Source organism: Phocoena sinus, chromosome 3 (genome assembly GCF_008692025.1).
Source record: "Phocoena sinus isolate mPhoSin1 chromosome 3, mPhoSin1.pri, whole genome shotgun sequence".
In the NCBI taxonomy this organism is placed as follows: Eukaryota; Metazoa; Chordata; class Mammalia; order Artiodactyla; family Phocoenidae; genus Phocoena; species Phocoena sinus.
This window is the reverse complement of record NC_045765.1, coordinates 115,310,023-115,326,739: the sequence shown is the minus strand read 5'-3', so window position 1 is coordinate 115,326,739 and position 16,717 is coordinate 115,310,023. Positions and strand designations below refer to the sequence as shown.

Below are 16,717 nucleotides of genomic sequence, written 5' to 3'. Positions count from 1 at the left end.
GAGGGAATGCCTAGTTAATGGACCTGGTGGGGAAACTAAGGGGCTCCCCAGAACTGGCATCCAGCAGGGCCTGGGGGGCAGGGAAGCTGAGGGGTCGAGAAGAGGGCCTGGGCCCACAGTGTTGTATATTAATACAAATTCAGGGTGAAGATTTCCATCCAGCTGCCCTTGTTAGGAGCGCCCAACACTTCTGTTTTCCTTAGGCCCAAACCTACTTTTGGTGGTTATTTCAATAACGGTGGCTCTTGTTTACGGGCAGCTGAGTATTTGGGAAGAAAACCAATCAATCAAGACACAGAGAAAAGCACACCTTAAGTGGACCTTCTGTTCATCCCAGAACATCATGACCACTGATGCTTCCAGGAAAGCCTCTTTTCAGAGCGAAGGCCCCGGATGTGCATGGGGCTGGCACTGTCTGAGGTCCCAGCCCGAGGGCTGTGCTGATGTTCTTGACATTAAACAATGGACAAGGGAAAACCAAACCTCATCTAGAATGAATTAGGCTCGTTTGAAACATGAAATCGGTGGCACTTGAGGAAGGAGACGTGGGATTTCCTCAGGTGGGTACGAGTCACGTCCTTAGAATCTGTGCTGTTTTGAAGAGGCTTCGGTCAGTGCACAGCCTTCCTTCTGAATCAGGGGCATTTGTTTATTTAACAATCATTGTCTTCCTCAGGATTTCCTGTGAGAGCTCCTGGACTTGTTTACATCTTGGTCCACACAAATAATACCAGAGCGTGGGCTGTCAGGTTATCAGATACTCTGCTCTTCGGAGAGTTGATTTTTAAGAAGCCTAATCTAAAACCTAGTTCCACACAGACGGCTCTGAGCAACTCATTTGCATTTGTCATCTAGTTTCTTTTTTTATTTTCCTTTTTATTCTTCTTCCTTTTTTTTTTTTAAATGGAAATTCCTATCAGCAGATCCTGATAAGAATGATTCCTTTTGCAGAGATTAAGAATTCGGTGTCCAGCAGATCATCGCCTGGAGAGGAGAATGTAAAGGTAATGATTCCCTGCCCATTTTCATCTTTGTGCTTCTCTCCAGAGTTGAAGTAGAAGTGAAGACCTAGCAGTAATAAACATAGGATAAAAAACCCAAAGCAAAAAAACCCCCTCAGGGATATGTCCCAGGGCACATTCAGAATAACCTGAAATTGCTTCCTTTATCGAATTTTAGATCTCTACTCTTAATGAGCAAACCTAGCTGTCTTTCTGGGTCGTAGTTGTATATGCAAGACGACGGTATACCTTTTCCAAAAATTTGTACTTGAAGATGATATCTACAGATGCTTGCCAACAATGCCATTGCAAGAATGAACTTGGGAGATATTCTCTGAATATAAAATAACCTATGGATAGCTTTTAGGCATGCATCAGCTTGGGGCAGATTCTTCCCTTATTTCTAGCTCTTAATATTACGTACAAGACTAGTTTTCTGTTTACGTGTGGTGACACATGTAACATGTCTTTACTGATGTTTTCTTAGGTTGTTTTTTCATTTGCAAAAATAAACATTACTGTTATCAAGTAAGTAACTTGTAAAAAAGCCCCCTGACTTTATCTTTTCCAGCATGTGAAAAGCCCAGTGGTTCAACTGAATGAACATGAAGACCAGGACAGTCTATATTTGGGTATGTTCCAAAATATTGCTCCCCCCAGCATGCATATGGGGGTATCACAGACCCAGGTATGCAGGCGACAAGAAGAAAATCTACTTAGAAATAAAATCTTCCTTCCTGGGAGCCTTGTCTATTTCTTGAAACCCACCCAGGTAAATTTTTTTTGCAGCATCAGTTATAATACTATGACTTCAGGCATTCAATCTCCATTTACACTCTAAAAAACAAAAGAAAACAAATCAAAACAAAGAAAGCAATCCAAGCTTTTCTAGACAGTTTTACTCTGAGTCAGATGTTGGCTCGGGGCTTGTCATATGTTACCTTGTTATTCCTATGAGGTTGGCACTACCAGCTTCCGTTTCAGGTGATGGCGACTGAGCCCACTGGTAGAGGGTAAATGGGGCAGTTGAGACTCATAACTTCATCCTGTCTGGCCTCAGAATCCCCAAGTTTACCGCTATCCTATTTTTTTTTTTTGTGGTACGTGGGCCTCACTGTTGTGGCCTCTCCCGTTGTGGAGCAAAGGCTCCGGACGCGCAGGCTCAGCGGCCACGGCTCACGGGCCCAGCCGCTCCACGGCATGTGGGATCTTCCCGGACCGGGACACGAACCCGTGTCCCTTGCATCGGCAGGCAGACTCTCAACCACTGCGCCACCAGGGAAGCCCTACCACTATCCTATTTTGATACCCGATAGGGGGGTCCCCTTAGGAGCTGAGCCTGTGTGATCTTATCCCCTGGCCTCAGGAAAAGACCAGACGCTTATCCTGGGACATGGATCTGATGTGGGTGTCCCTTCAAAGGAACCAGGAGCTCCCTTGGCAAGGGGAAAGTATTTCTCCCCTTGGCCCTGGGAATTCTTGTCTGCTCACAAGCATTGTAATTCACCACTCCCCAAGGGGCACCTCCCCAAATCTCCTCCTCGGGCATTTTCTAATTCTTCAGGGCTAATCAGGGCTCCAGACTTAACCTTTGAGTTAGAGCCCGATGAAGCTCTTGGGGGTTTGAGGACATGCACAGGCTGGGCTATCAGCAGATGCCTCGTCCGGGCACTTGGATGGTCTGGGGCTGATAAGTGGGAAGCAGATAATCCAGAAATTGCCCAGTTGGTTTCTTCAGGCTCAGTGAAGCTGAAGCAGCTCACACACCTGCAAGGTGCCTGGGCAGAGCAGTCTTGGGAGTGGCAGGGGTGTGGTGGTGGCTATGGCAGTGACCAAGTGCTTGGGCTGATGTGAAATCAGGGAAAAGCAAGACAGCTCCCTGGGTGAACTTAGTAGCGAAGGTGGGTGGCTTGCGGAGCCTGGCGGTGCAGGGGGCTCCCTGGGGAGTGCAGGCATGCAACAAAGCAGTTACAAGAATAAAGCAGGGTGAGGAGGAAGCACCCTCAGCATCGGTTGGCTGTGCTGCTTGTAGTTTGGCCACAAGCCAGAGGTGCTTTCTGGCTCTCCTTGTGTGAGGTACTACTGAAATTGGAATAGAAACTAGATCATACCGGGCTTTGTGCACACCTTTAATATTTCTGCTATAGAAGGTAAGAGGAATGATTTACTTCCAGAAGAGGGGAAGAGGAAGGAGAAATGAAAGCAAACGTGCCCACGTGGATGAGTGTCGCGGGCTGTTGAAGCCCAGAGCTCGACTGCTGCTCACGCATGCAGGATGTCTCATCTCCAGATTGCATCATGCTCCCAGGAATGTTCGCTTTGGAGAATGTTTACCGAGACAGGTTGCTGGTGGGGGAGGAGTGCTGGCTGTTACAAGTATTAGACAGCAGGATTATTTTCATGTTAGGCTGCAAAAATTCACTCCGTTCTCAAACCGGTATCCTTGCTGGGTAAGAAGGCGCATGTTATGGAAATTGCAGTAGCCTGACCCAATCGGGGTGTTTTGTCAATAATGTCGTGTCTGAGGAGGGATGTGATAAAGAATTTGAGAGAGATGAGCGTGTATGACATTAATCCGGTGATTTATGAGAAGGTCTATGAATGGTTATCCCTTGTGCGAACATTGGCTTTGTTGTTCATTTGAACTTGGTGGATTAGAAAAGGTCACCTGATTTTATGCAAAGAACATAATAGAATCAGGTGGTACGCTGGTGTCTGGAACCGGAAATGGCTTTTCCCCATGGGCGCTTCTAAACCGTTCTACTTTATATGTGCTTATATTCTGCTTGGTCTCTAAGGAAGTGCTGATAAACGTGGCATTGAGGTATATGACTTTGCTGATTGATATTATTCAAAATGGTGTGACGTGAGTTTAGCGCGATCTCATAAACGACATCAGCGCCGTTCCAGTGGAACTTTCTGTGATGACGGGCATGTTCTGTATCCGCGCTATTCAGATATAGCCAGGTAGCCACATATGTCTATATAGCATGTGACGTGTGACCAGTGTGACTGAGGAACTGCCTTTGAACTTTATTTTTTGCACTGGACAAGGAAACACCGGAGTAAGCTCCCTTTGTGTTGCTGTCGTTGGCCCATGAGCATCAGGAACCAGCTCACCATTAGTTTATACACTGAAAGTGACTACTGATCGGAAGAATAAAGTCTCCGGTGGGTAACAGCTGGTAACCTCATCCAAGCTGGCGCCCCCGAACCACCACAGTAGTGAGTAGTGATAGTAAGATTACATTTATGGTGAGTCCAGAAGTGAGGGCCCCGCTCTCTGTGGATAACTGTGAGGGCTTGGCCTTTTGCTCAAAGGGGAGAGTATGAGTTGAGCGCTGGGGTCCAATTCTGTCGCTGCCACAGTGAAGAGTGAGACTCCTCAGCGTGCAGTGCCTTCACATTCTGGTCAAGTAGGGTGCGGGGAGAGGGCAAAGCATTTGGAGGAAAGGGTAGAAGAGAAGGTAAATGAAATGGGTCAATATGGAAATTAAAAGGAAGGAAGGGTCCATTTGGCTCAAGGATATGGGGCTAAATATGATTAAGGAATAGAAGCGCAACAGTGGGCAGCTGTGAATGTTGTACCAGGGAGAAGTGATGCGGACATCTAGCGGGAAACGTGGACAACCTCTGGGAAATACAGTGGAGAGGGTGAGCTTTGGCTGCCCCGTTGGAATACCAGCTGCAAACAAAGATGCATAAGCCATCACTGGATTGGCAAAGCCGGAAGCAGCTTGGTTAGTTGTTGTCTTGCATACTCTTCTTTTGAAAGGTTGAATCTGAAAAAATAAAGCCATGTGCCTGATGAGAAACTCAGATTTCCAGTTAAAAGTTAAGTTTGTGCCTGAGGACTGTGAAACAAGAGTGCCAGTGTCTCAGGTGGGTTACAGAAGCCCCTGGAGGGTGACACTCCTGCTCCCTCAGCAAGTGATATTCAAGTGTGAGTGAGGTTGTACGGGACAGCCCAGATTTAGTGACACTCATGTTGAAACTGGCTTTCCTGCAGTAATTTATCAGCCGCTGCCTGCACTGGACTGAAGATAACTTGAACTTTACTGGCTCAAGCTGTGTATTGTATGACCATTTGGATGGAAAAATGAAGGATTGGTAAAACTGACATGTTACGACAAGAGCTCAGAGCATGTTTAACTTTCCCCGTGGGAGAAGGTGGTAGGGAGGTAGAGACCCTAGGGGCAGTGGTGGTGGAATTGGCTGGCATCCTCCTCCTGCCTGTGAAGTCTCGGTACCGTGAAGTGCTGGGCCAGAAGTGGTGCCGTATCTGCTCTTTGGCTGGCGGAGAGAGAGCTTGATGCAAGTGCCGGAGGTTCTAAGCGTCATATTGTTACGCTTAGAAAAAATAAATTAATTTTGTCTTTTGTAATTACAGAAGTAATAAATGCTCACAGTAGAAAAATTAGAAATTTTAGAATAGAAAAACAGCCCTATCGTTCTGCCACCCCCAAAGCAGCTACTATTAAATTTTGGTGTGTTTATGTGATCATAGTTGTGATCATGTAAACAATAGAATTCTATGTCCTGCTTTATTCATGTAACATTATATGCCATAAGTAAGCTTCATTTTAGAAGGTAGCTTAAAATGATGCTGTACATTTTTCTATGATTACTTTTGTATGAAGAAGGGAAAATGTCATAGATTCTCTCCGCAAGTGTTTATCGACCAGGAAAACAAAACAAACCCCTCCTTTTTATAATATGTATTGTTGATTTTACAGAGTGGCCCAATTGTCAGTACATGCTGAGGCTCGAATCCCAGTTATTGGTTAATGCCCTGGGTCACTTCCTTGCTGTTACTCTTCATTACTTACATGTAATATGAGAAAACCTCTTAGTGGGTGTTGAGACTGGGAAGGTGGGCACTAGGGAGACAGATGAACCAAAGCTGGATGTGACAGGAAACCTGACTTGATACCAGAAAAACTCATCCAGACGAGTTGGGAAGAGAAGGAAGCAGAAACAGAAACAAACAGTAGGAAGTGAGGTGTTTCAGGGTGCTCAACCGAGCTGACACAGACAAGACAGAGAGAAACAGAGACCCCACATAGGAAGCTTAGGAAAACATCACCAAAGGGAAACTGGAAGGAAATGATTGGGAGATCCAAAGAACAGTCCCTCAGAACAGAATGTTAGGGGCAGCAGGAACTCTTTATCCAAGATCCGCTTTTGTGGGTGTGTCTGGGAGAGTCCAGGCCCATGGATTTAGGTGGTGAGCTGGGTGGAGACGGTGCAGTCACTGTGCTAGTCTGGCAAACCACCAATAAGTAGGACTAATTAGGTTAGTCTTTTCTTCTTATACTAACTTAAAGTTTGGAAATGGAATTGATGCTACTAAGCTATAAAACCTTATAAAACAGCAATTTTAAGTTGCTTGGAAACATCTTGAAACTTTATTTGCAGAAACAAGGTCCAAAATGTGGAATCTTAAGATCTAGGACCCATGTCACTGGAAGCTGGCCCTCTTTTGGCTGTGATTATTTAGTAACTCATGTGTATCTATGTTGAGATCTCGGAACTGTTGCATGAAACATGAAAGAAAAGAAAAAAGGAAAAAAGGAAGAGGGAGTAACCTTAGCAGAGCTCTTAGCCTTCTGAAAAGTAAGTTTTCAAGCCTAATTTCTGGCAGGTCTCTCTTTATGCCCCGGGCTATAAAAGTTTTGGGTAGATTTTCTTCTTTTCTCTTCTGTTTGTGGGGTCATCTTTCCACCACAAACCAAAGCTTACCAGTGTTTCGGTTTTGAAATACAGGGGCTGGGGCTGGAGAAATATCCCAATAAGATCACTCGGAATGCACAGTTATTTGTAAAAGTTCTGATTCAGATTTTATTCCTTTCCTTCACTTCGATGAAACTTTCTTATTGCAGTTGTTGAGGTTTTAAAAATTGGTTTTGGTAGAAGAAATTGTCAACTTACTGGAATTCTGCTGAGTGGTATAAGCTGAACTTGGTTCTCTTATCGTGAGTGTTCTGCCTTTTCTATTTGTGGTTTCATTCTCTGGATAAAGTTCTCCTTGTGGAATGCGAATAAAGCATTTTTCTTTAAATTAGACAACTGAAATATTTACTGACAGACTTTTATCCCGTAAGTTAAAAAAGAACTTAGGGGTTTTCAGGTTAATATAATACTACAGACAAGGAAATGTGAAGGAACTAAAGTCTTATTGTAGGTGTAATGTCTTCATGTTATCGTCTTTTCTTATAATTTTTTATGTTTTTTTTTTTTTTAAACAAGTCCCAAGGCTAGGAAGCTGTCTGGTCTAATGATAGATCTAATGTTCTGCCTAGTTTTTGATCACAAATATGTGTTTAAAAACAAAATAAAAGTGAGTTAAGATTAGGAGTCGCTAATTAATCTAAGTACTCTGTTATCTGAACTCTGCCGGCCCGTTGGAATTACCTTGGAGCTTTAACAAACAATCCTGAAGCCCTGGTCCCACCCCCACAGAAGTCTGACCTAATTGGCCTGAAGTGCAGCCTGTGTTGCAGGAGTTGTAAAAGCTTCCCAGGTGATTCTCAGGTACAGCCAAGGTTGAGAACCATGACATAGCTCCTTAAGGAAGCCCTGCTCTGCTGAAATCACTCTGACTTACTGGGTTTTCAGTGTTTTGGGAATTGGAGAATTGTGGTTCTACTTTTATCTCAGTTGGTTACAAAAGCAATTAATGGAGGCCCATTTGTATTAGGTTTGCAGACTTTTAATGATGATCACCATCAACATCATGGTAGATCCGTGGGAAAGGTAAAAAACAAAAAAATTCATTGAAAGTTTCCTAAATACTTGAACCTAAATGAGATGATTAAACCTTTAAAGATGATTTTTAAACATTAAGAAGGAATCAAGCGATTGTAGTTTGCTGTCACATTCATTTATTGGACTTAAGAGGTGCACAGTTCGGGATGAAGGGAGTGGATGGTTGTTTACACCAATGTCATAGGGCGTTACAGGGAGGCCTGATGTTTGACAGTAGTACCCACTTAGCTGTAGTGTATTCTAAATCACCTTTTTCTTTCATGTCACAAACCAACTTAATTTCTGAAATGTAATCTAGGAGGGGAAGAAAATGGCAGTTCTTTCTCTGAACTCTAAAATTTTCATTCTCCAAAACAGGATCCTCAACTCCAAATAAACCAGCTTAGTGAATAATTCCATAGCTTCTGTCCCTAAAGATTCTGTTTTGATTAAATCAAATCATTATAAATTTCAAACAAGTATAAAATCTTAAGGAAACTACAACTACCTTATAAAACATGAAACAAATGAAAAATAGGAAATACATCCTGGAAATAGTATTTGTAAATGCTTTTTGTGGAAAGTTAAATTTCCACTTAAGGATTTTGTCCCCTTTTCTTTTGTTGAAACACTTCGGAATACCTGTGTGTGCAGACGGTTAATGAAAGGATTGCCCGCACAGGGGAATCCTTAGGTTTCGGGCTTGATTGCAGTGTCAGTGTGTTTATGTGAGTTTAGGCTTGCTGAGTACCCAGTGGTTAATCCCTTGGAAGGGACTTTAGGGCGATTAAGATTCTGGTTAGCTTTCATTGCCAGGCAGTACGAGCTCTATCAATTTATTGGGACAATTTGCTATAACTTTTAGAGTGCCTAATTTGGAAGACATTTTTATGAAACATGGCCTCTTACTTCAGTCATGGGCAAGAAATCCAACAGAACTTATTCTTCTTATTCAATATGAGGTTCTTCTGAAGAATACGTGTAAAGCATAGGAAAGAAGTGATGCAATCATATGCCGAATACGAGAGCCTGGGGTAAATAGTCTTTTGTTTCTTCATAACATTTAAAATAACAAACAAAAAACAGAATAAAGAGTGAAGTTAAAGGTGTCTAGAATTTTGAAGCAAACTTTGAGTAAGCGAGCTGGGCTTCATCCAGATTCTTGAGATTTATCTACCATTAGATTTCTGCTGATCTAACCGAAGTAGACTTACCTACCCCCCCAAGTGTTCAGTGGGGGCTCCTCATTAGGGTTAACTCTTAGGAACATATTAACCCCAAAGGGAAACTATCTGTTTCTGAGAAATTGCAATTATTTTTAGCATATAATCTTTCAATGTCTAATTAGTTCCCTCAGAGCTACATGGGAACTTCACTTCAGAACTTAAGCAAAGGGAAATAGAGTTTTATGCGTGACTTGAATTCTATGTATCTGAATAAGCAATGCACACTTTCTTTGAGCATGAATTCCACAAATATTTAATGAACATAGAGTCTGTACATTTTGTCCCCATCCTTTAACACATTTTTACACTTTATTTTGTAGAACAGTTTTAGATTTACAGAAAAGTTGCAAAGATGGTACAGAGAGTTCCCATACACCCAGCCCCCTAGACTCCCCTAGTTTCCCTTATTATTAACATCATATATTATTATGGTATATTTGTTAAAATTAATGAACCAGTTTTGATACATTATTATTGACTAAAGTCCATCCTTTATTTAGATTTCCTTAGTTTTTATCTAGTTTCCTTCTTCTGTCCCAGGATACCATATTACATTCAGCTGTGTTTCCTTAGGCTCCCCTTGGCTTATTTTTGATGATCTTGACGTTTTTGAGGAATACTGGTCATGTATTCCATAGAATGTCCCTTCATTGGTAATTTTGGGGTGGTTTCTCTGTCATTAAACCGAGGTTATGGGTTTGGGGAGGAAGACCACAGAGGTTAAGTGCCATTTCCATCACATTATATCAATAGCATATAATATCGGCATGACTTGTCAGTGTTGATGATGACCTTGATTACCTGGTAGAGCTAGCGTTTGTCAGGTTTCTCCACTGTAAAGTTACTCTTCCCCACTCCTCTTCCCATATTGTGTTCTTTGGAAGGAAGTCATAATGTGCAGCCCACACTTTAGGAATGAGGAGTTATCTGTATGCTTCCCTGTGGGCAAAGTGTCTAAAACTATTTGGAATTCTTCTCCATGGGAGATTTTTATCCCTCTCACTTATTTATTCAGTCATTTATGTCAGTATAAATTCATGGATATTTATTTTACACTTTGGGTAGTAATCTAGTACTACTTTATTCAGAGTGTTCTAGCTTTGGTGATGAGGGACTCTTTCAGTTGGCTTCTGTGTCCTTTCTACATATTCCTGTCATTGCGGGGTTTTATCTTAGGGTGGTGAATATTCTTTACGATACTGTAATGGTAGATACATGACACTGCATTTGTCAAAGCCCATAGAACTTTATGGCACAGAGAGGAAACTTCAATGTGTGCAAATAAAAAATTAAGAGGTTGGAGGATCCTGTGATGGAATGCAAAATGTAGCAAAACAACCTAATTGTACTAAAAACTTTGGAAACAACCTCACTGTAGAGGATGGGAGCAGGGTGCAGACCTCAGTAACTTTGGAAATGAGTAGAGTCTGTAAGAATAAAAGCAAAAGAAACTGTACATGAGCATGTCTTCTAGGTGAGAAAGTTGTTTCCCATAGGGGTACAGGTTAACATTTCTGATACCACTATTAACATATACTGGAAATAAGTAAGTCAATGGATGATGGAGAGTAGGTGTCAGGTTTTTCACTATTGGAGTGGGAGTTTACAGAGAAGCAAGGGGAGGAGGCCGGAATGATCCATGTGCTAATGAATGAGAGATGTGGACATCACTATGTACTCATGATTAGTTAAAATAGATACACATGGTTGCGTATGGAAATATTTGTAGGTACGTGTATATACCTAGGTTAGGACACACATATTTCATTGCTGTGTCAGTTGAGAGGGCCTAGAAGCAGCAATACTCCAGTAGCATATACAAGATGAGCCCACCCTTAAAAAGAAACCCAAACAAACAGGATCATCCATCACATTTTGTGTGAATTTCAGCTTCAGAACTGTAGGCTTGATAACACTTGTATTAAAACGATTTAAATTCTTTGCTCTTTTAACTTATTTACATGTGAATGACCGTAAAAGTCTATAGAACAATAGGTTGAACTTTGATGTTAAAATTGATTTAAAAAAAAGTTTGTGAATAAGTCCATATATGTAAGAAACTTTTTCCGAAGGTTTGGAAAAATTAAAATTGGAACATTATCAGAAAAAACTTCAAATGTAATCATAGATGTTGCTTCCCTAGGTGCCTCAGCTCTTCCTACTATGAAGAATTTTTTTTCTCCTCAGGCTGTAACAAGATACTTTCCTCCCCCTCCATCCTTTCTCTGTCCAGACTTATGGCCCATAACCTTGCTTCTTCCACCTCCAGGGACCCTTACATTTACTATCCACAGCTACCTCTTCAGGACAAATTCAAAATTCTTCATAATGTATCATTCAGAAAAACTTAGTGAATTTGTCCTAATTCTTTCCTTTCAGGTTATGCCCAGGAACTTCAGTGTTTAAGACAAAAAGAGGTCCACCAAGGATCTTTATTTCCTTAAGAGAATCAGCTAAGTAGAACCTGTATCTGTAGCAATCCTAAATGCTGGTGGAGGCTTTGACAACATAATTCTTTAATATGTTACTTTGGTCAGAAAATCTATTATTTTCCTATCCTGAAGTGTTTTTGAGAATTTTTTTCTCTTTTTGTATTACATGTGGGTATATCATAATACAGGTAATTTCATTTGTTGGACTTCTAGGTTGTGTCTGGGTTTTTTCCCCCCTTAGATAGTAGGATGACATAATGGGGCATATCAGAACTTTCGGAGGGGCATGCGGAGCTTTTCTTCAAATAAATCAAGGTAATTAAGGTAGATAAGAAGTAAAAAGTATTCTTATTTTTAAAGTAAGGTGGTATTATGAATGGTGGCACCCTGGGTTTCTAATTTATGACCACCATTGTACCATGCTCCTACTTCATGTCTATTTTATGTGAATTCAACTTTATAGGCTCTATTAAAAAAATACAACAGGGAGGGAGATAGGGAGAAAAATAATAATTTGAACCTCAGGTGGTTCTACACTCAGTGAGTGTAACAGCCCTGAGTGAGCATGAGGCTGGACGTGAACGTGCGCTTACCTCCCTGGGGCTCACAGTGAGTGCATCTTACACGTGGATGTGAGCTGTGCTTTTAAGACCTTTGTTTTCTGTAAAACATGGCCTCTCAGTGAAAAACAACCATTTCTTTTTTTTTTCTTTTGCGGTACACGGGCCTCTCACTGTTGTGGCCTCTCCTGTTGCGGAGCACAGGCTCCGGACGCGCAGGCTCAGCGGCCATGGCTCACGGGCCCAGCCGCTCCACGGCATGTGGGATCTTCCCAGACCGGGGCACGAACCCACGTCCCCTGCATTGGCAGGCAGACTCTGAGCCACTGCGCCACCAGGGAAGCCCAAGCCAACCATTTCTTCTGGTGCCCGACTGAGGTAACAATGTTCTCCAGCAAAGAACTGTTTCTGTTGAACTTAGAGTGATGACATGGTGCCTTCTAAGAGGTTTTTGAGGAAGACTTTGATCATCTCTGACTTTCACCTAATGCTAGAACTTGATGAAATTGTCACTGTTTAGGCTGAAATTATCCAGGATAGGCTTGTCCTTACATCATGGGTCCTGCTGCCTTTTGTCTGTGTATATTTTTTTTTATTATTTTTTTCCCCAAGAATGGTGTTTAACAGTGTTAAAAACTAGTCTCTGGTGGTCAAACAATGGAGCAGAAAAGCAAAACAAATCCTCCTCTTTCTGTCTCAGTATGATTTCCTTGGAACTTCTTTTCATTTTGCCGTGTCTCTGTTTTGAAAATCAAGCTATTACTCTTGAGATAAAGATAAGAATCTTTCAGTGTCTATAATACAGGAGAGAAATATAATGAAAGGGAAACCTTATTTACAGTTAACATTTAAACTAAAACTTAGTGAAAACGTATGTTCTTTACTGTTATAATCTCATTTGATCCTTACAACTCTTTGAAGTAGAGATATCCCATTTTATAGGAAACAAATGAGCATCAGAAGGTATGAGTGACTTGGTTAGGACCACTAAGTAAATAAGTGACAGAGTCCAGATATATAGATCTTCCTTGACTTATGATGGGGTCATGCCCCAATAAAACCATCATAAGTTGAAAATATCATAAGTGAAAAATGCATTTAATAAATCTAACCTGCTGAGCGTCCTGGCTTAGCCTAGCATATTTTAAATGCTCAGAACACATCCATTAGCCTACAATTGGGCATCATCATCTAACACAAAGCATATTTTATAATAAAGTGTTGAATATCTCGTAATTTATTGAATACGGTAATGAAACTGAAAAACAGAATGATTGTATGGGTACAGAATGGCTGTAAGCGTATAGGGTGTTTACCCTCATGATCGTGTGGCTGACTGGGATCTGTACTCGCTGCCAGTGCTCAGCATCATGACAGAGTGTCATAGGGCATATCGCCAGTCTGGCAAGAGATCAAACTTCCGAATTCCAGGTCCAGTTTCTACTGAATGCGTGTTGCTTCTGCACCATCGGTAACGTCAAAAAATCCTAAGTTGAACCATCATAAGCCGGCGACCATCTATATGTGTCTCCAAAATCCCGTACTTTTTCTTTTCAGCTTGAGGCTCCTTAAAAATATGAACGTAAGGGCTTCCCTGGTGGCGCAGTGGTTGAGAGTCCGCCTGCCAATGCAGGGGACACGGGTTCGTGCCCCGGTCCGGGAAGATCCCACATGCCGCGGAGCGGCTGGGCTCGTGAGCCACGGCTGCTGAGCCTGCGCGTCTGGAGCCTGTGCTCCGCAACGGGAGAGGCCACAACAGTGAGAGGCCCGCATACCGCAAAAAAAAAAAAAAAAAAAAAAAAAAATATGAACGTAAAACACAGTTTTTGTCCTCAAGGAATTTTGGATCCCAATGGAGGATAAGAAAACTGTACAAATACTGTAATTTAAATTGAAATATGAATACTCTTCTAGGGAGGTTCAGTTTTATCATTGTTGAGAGGTAGGTGACAGCATGTGTCCTGGATAATTGAGACTTTATGGAGGTTATTTTCTAAGTAAAGGATTTTCTAATTAGAGCGGGCACAGTAAGGCTGATGAAATCATTTACATTCTTACGTTGTCATGGTTGTATGATATCTGGTGAGAAAGTGGCCTTGGGGATGTATCATTGAATTCTGCCAACTGCAATTGCAATCAGCCCGTCAGAGAAAGCAAAGAAATTAAGCCGTTGAATATGAATGAGATGTAAATAACATCTTGAATTAATTTAAATGCAATCACATTGACCCAACGCTGGGACAAACTCAATTACTGTAGAAAACAAGGAGGATAAATGACCCATATTCAGGAGAGATTCTTTGGTAAGAAAACGAGTTGGCCTAAAAAAAGACTGTCAACACAATATTTGATACTCCACTTTTTATATTAACTACGCACACTGCTGGTCAGTAAACTCAATTTATTCTTTAAACCATGTCGATAAATAATAAAGCAAGTTAGATTGGAAAGTCTCTTGTTGGGTTTCTCATGTGTACTGGTTGGGTAATTCTAGTAGTTTTATTGCCAGAATAATTTCTATATCAACAATCAGTTGATATGGAATTAGTCAACAAGGACTGTGCTTTGGGGATAATTAGATTGAGATGCACCTACCTGGCATCTCAACTCAAGAACTGCATTTTACAAAGTTCTTTCATATCTCTGCATTGTCCTGAAGGTCTTCTGACCTGTCTCTGGTGCCTAAGAGAGAAGCAGCCCACTCCAGTAGTTTGTTGACCTGGGATTTATCCCAGGTTTAGTGGCTCTAAAACTTTACTTTGCATGGTAATGAGCAAGATAACAGTATTTCCTGACCCAGTACCTTCATTTCCAAATGGTGTTTGTCTACACTTGTGGAGGGTCCCTTTCTAGGGTCTCTGGACATCTCTCAGGCAGGCAAGAATTCTGTGCACACCCCAAGTATTGTATGGAGCCTTAGAGAACAAAGGGTTTTCTCCACCCAACAGTATTGCTGTTTGCAAATGTAGACACTGTTATGATGAATAAAATGCAAATATATATTGAAACACTTTACCAGAGTTCTCATAGCATTTTTTTTTGGGTCAAGATACACACTTCAGTTAGCAGATATTTACTAAAACTATTACAGCTGTCATATAAAGATTCTTCGTCTACGGGTTGGGACTTAACTGTGTAAATCATTCATTCGTTTAGCAGCTGCCTACAGTGTTCTAAGTCCTAAAACTGAGAATGAATGGAAACCCGTTCACAAGATTTTATCTATTTTCTTATAGAAAGTTGTGTATGGACTAAAACTCTCTTATCTGATAGTAGAGTTGAGAGTAATTTTTCCTTACAGTTGCTCCAGCTGAGTAAGAAAAATATGTACTTATTCTTCAAATAAAAGGTCACAAAGTAGAGAATGTATTTTTTGTTTTAATTTAGTTGTGATGCTTGTCATTACATAGCTTATAGCTGATCAACTTGTATGCTGTATTTACATAGCAACCCATATGAACACAGAGGTGACGTATGTAATTCTGATTTCCTTCGCATCTATCTGTACCCCTCACCCAACCCCAGCCCAATCAGACAGGATTAGCTATCAGGGAGCAGGTTATGCATCTGTTTTCTCACACAGCATGGCACGAGAGTGCCAACAATTTTTGAAATAATTGAAGTAAAGAGATGAATGTTAATTAAGACACATATTGTCATGTTCCAGGTCTGCAGAGTTGAAAGGATCCTCACATTGTTTCCACTCTCCTTTAGTTTATTTGGCCGTCAGATGCCCTCAAAACAAAATACAATGCTTCTGTGAAAAGAAATGCTTAAAAGAGACTCCCGTACGAGACTTGGGATATACTTTTTTTCTGCTGCAGACCTTGGCTGCCGTGCTGGAGCTTATTTGGGGCCCATGTATCTGTGCGCCTGCCGGTGGGGGTTTAGAGAAGTAAGTTTGAGCAGTGTCAACGATTTATGGGGAGGCAGTAATGGGCTTCTACTGAATGCTAATTACCGACGAGTTGTTCAGGGAGACTGTGTAAGAACTGTTGGTTTGTGGTAAATTAGTCGCTAGCTCCATTGAGATGGACTGTGAGTTTAGATCAGAGCCCCAAAGGCGCCCAGCTCCTTGTGACTGATGGCCAAACTTGGTGACAATTTGAGAAAAAACGCCCCAATTGTGCTAAACGGTAAAGTAGATGACTTTACATGAATTTAATAAGTACGATTCTGGTTAAAAGTTAAAGCTTCCAACCCCTTTTGGATTAAAAGGACGGGGAGACTGGATTGTTAAATGAATTATCAGAGTTGTTTTGGCTCTTAGATCTGAAAAGCTGCCAATGGTATGAAAGAATAGATTGCTCTGGAAAAACCCCTGCCCTGAGTATGACGGCCTTTATTTGTCTGTGTACTGGAGCTTTCTGGCTGTCCACACGCATAAACCTCAACCTTTATCTCATGCTGCACAGGGTGGCTTTTCTGAGAAATGATCCTCTAGCTCCCGACCAAAACAGGCGTCTGCATTGGGAGGGTTTTCTTGAGTCTCAGGCGGCTCTCTTTCAATTCGCGGTTACCTTTCTTCTTCATTTCCATTTCCAGCAACGAGAAGAGAGTTAATGATTCATTTGCTCCCAGTGACCTTTTGAATAACTGGACTGCGGTGTACCAGTACCACTCTGAGCTGCTGTGCTCGCCTCCTTTTACTTTCCCAGTTTGGCTTGCATATTTATAGCCTCCTTCTTGGTCTACATGCCTGAACGCCTGAAGGAAGCAAAAACATTTATTGCCTCTCCCTCCCGGTGTTC

General features: G+C 41.6%; 1 protein-coding gene across 1 annotated transcript in view; it reads left to right on the top strand.

The window, feature by feature from the left end:
* The window catches only part of LOC116751266 (rho guanine nucleotide exchange factor 28-like), a 163,954-nt gene extending 162,370 nt beyond the window's left edge, over positions 1–1,584 (top strand). The window contains exons 7-8 of the mRNA XM_032626939.1: positions 952–1,004; positions 1,573–1,584. Of these exons, the coding sequence (XP_032482830.1) occupies positions 952–1,002 (51 nt within the window). The 3' untranslated portion in view covers positions 1,003–1,004; positions 1,573–1,584. The remainder of the gene's footprint in view (positions 1–951; positions 1,005–1,572) is intronic.
* Positions 1,585–16,717: the final 15,133 nt, after the last annotated feature.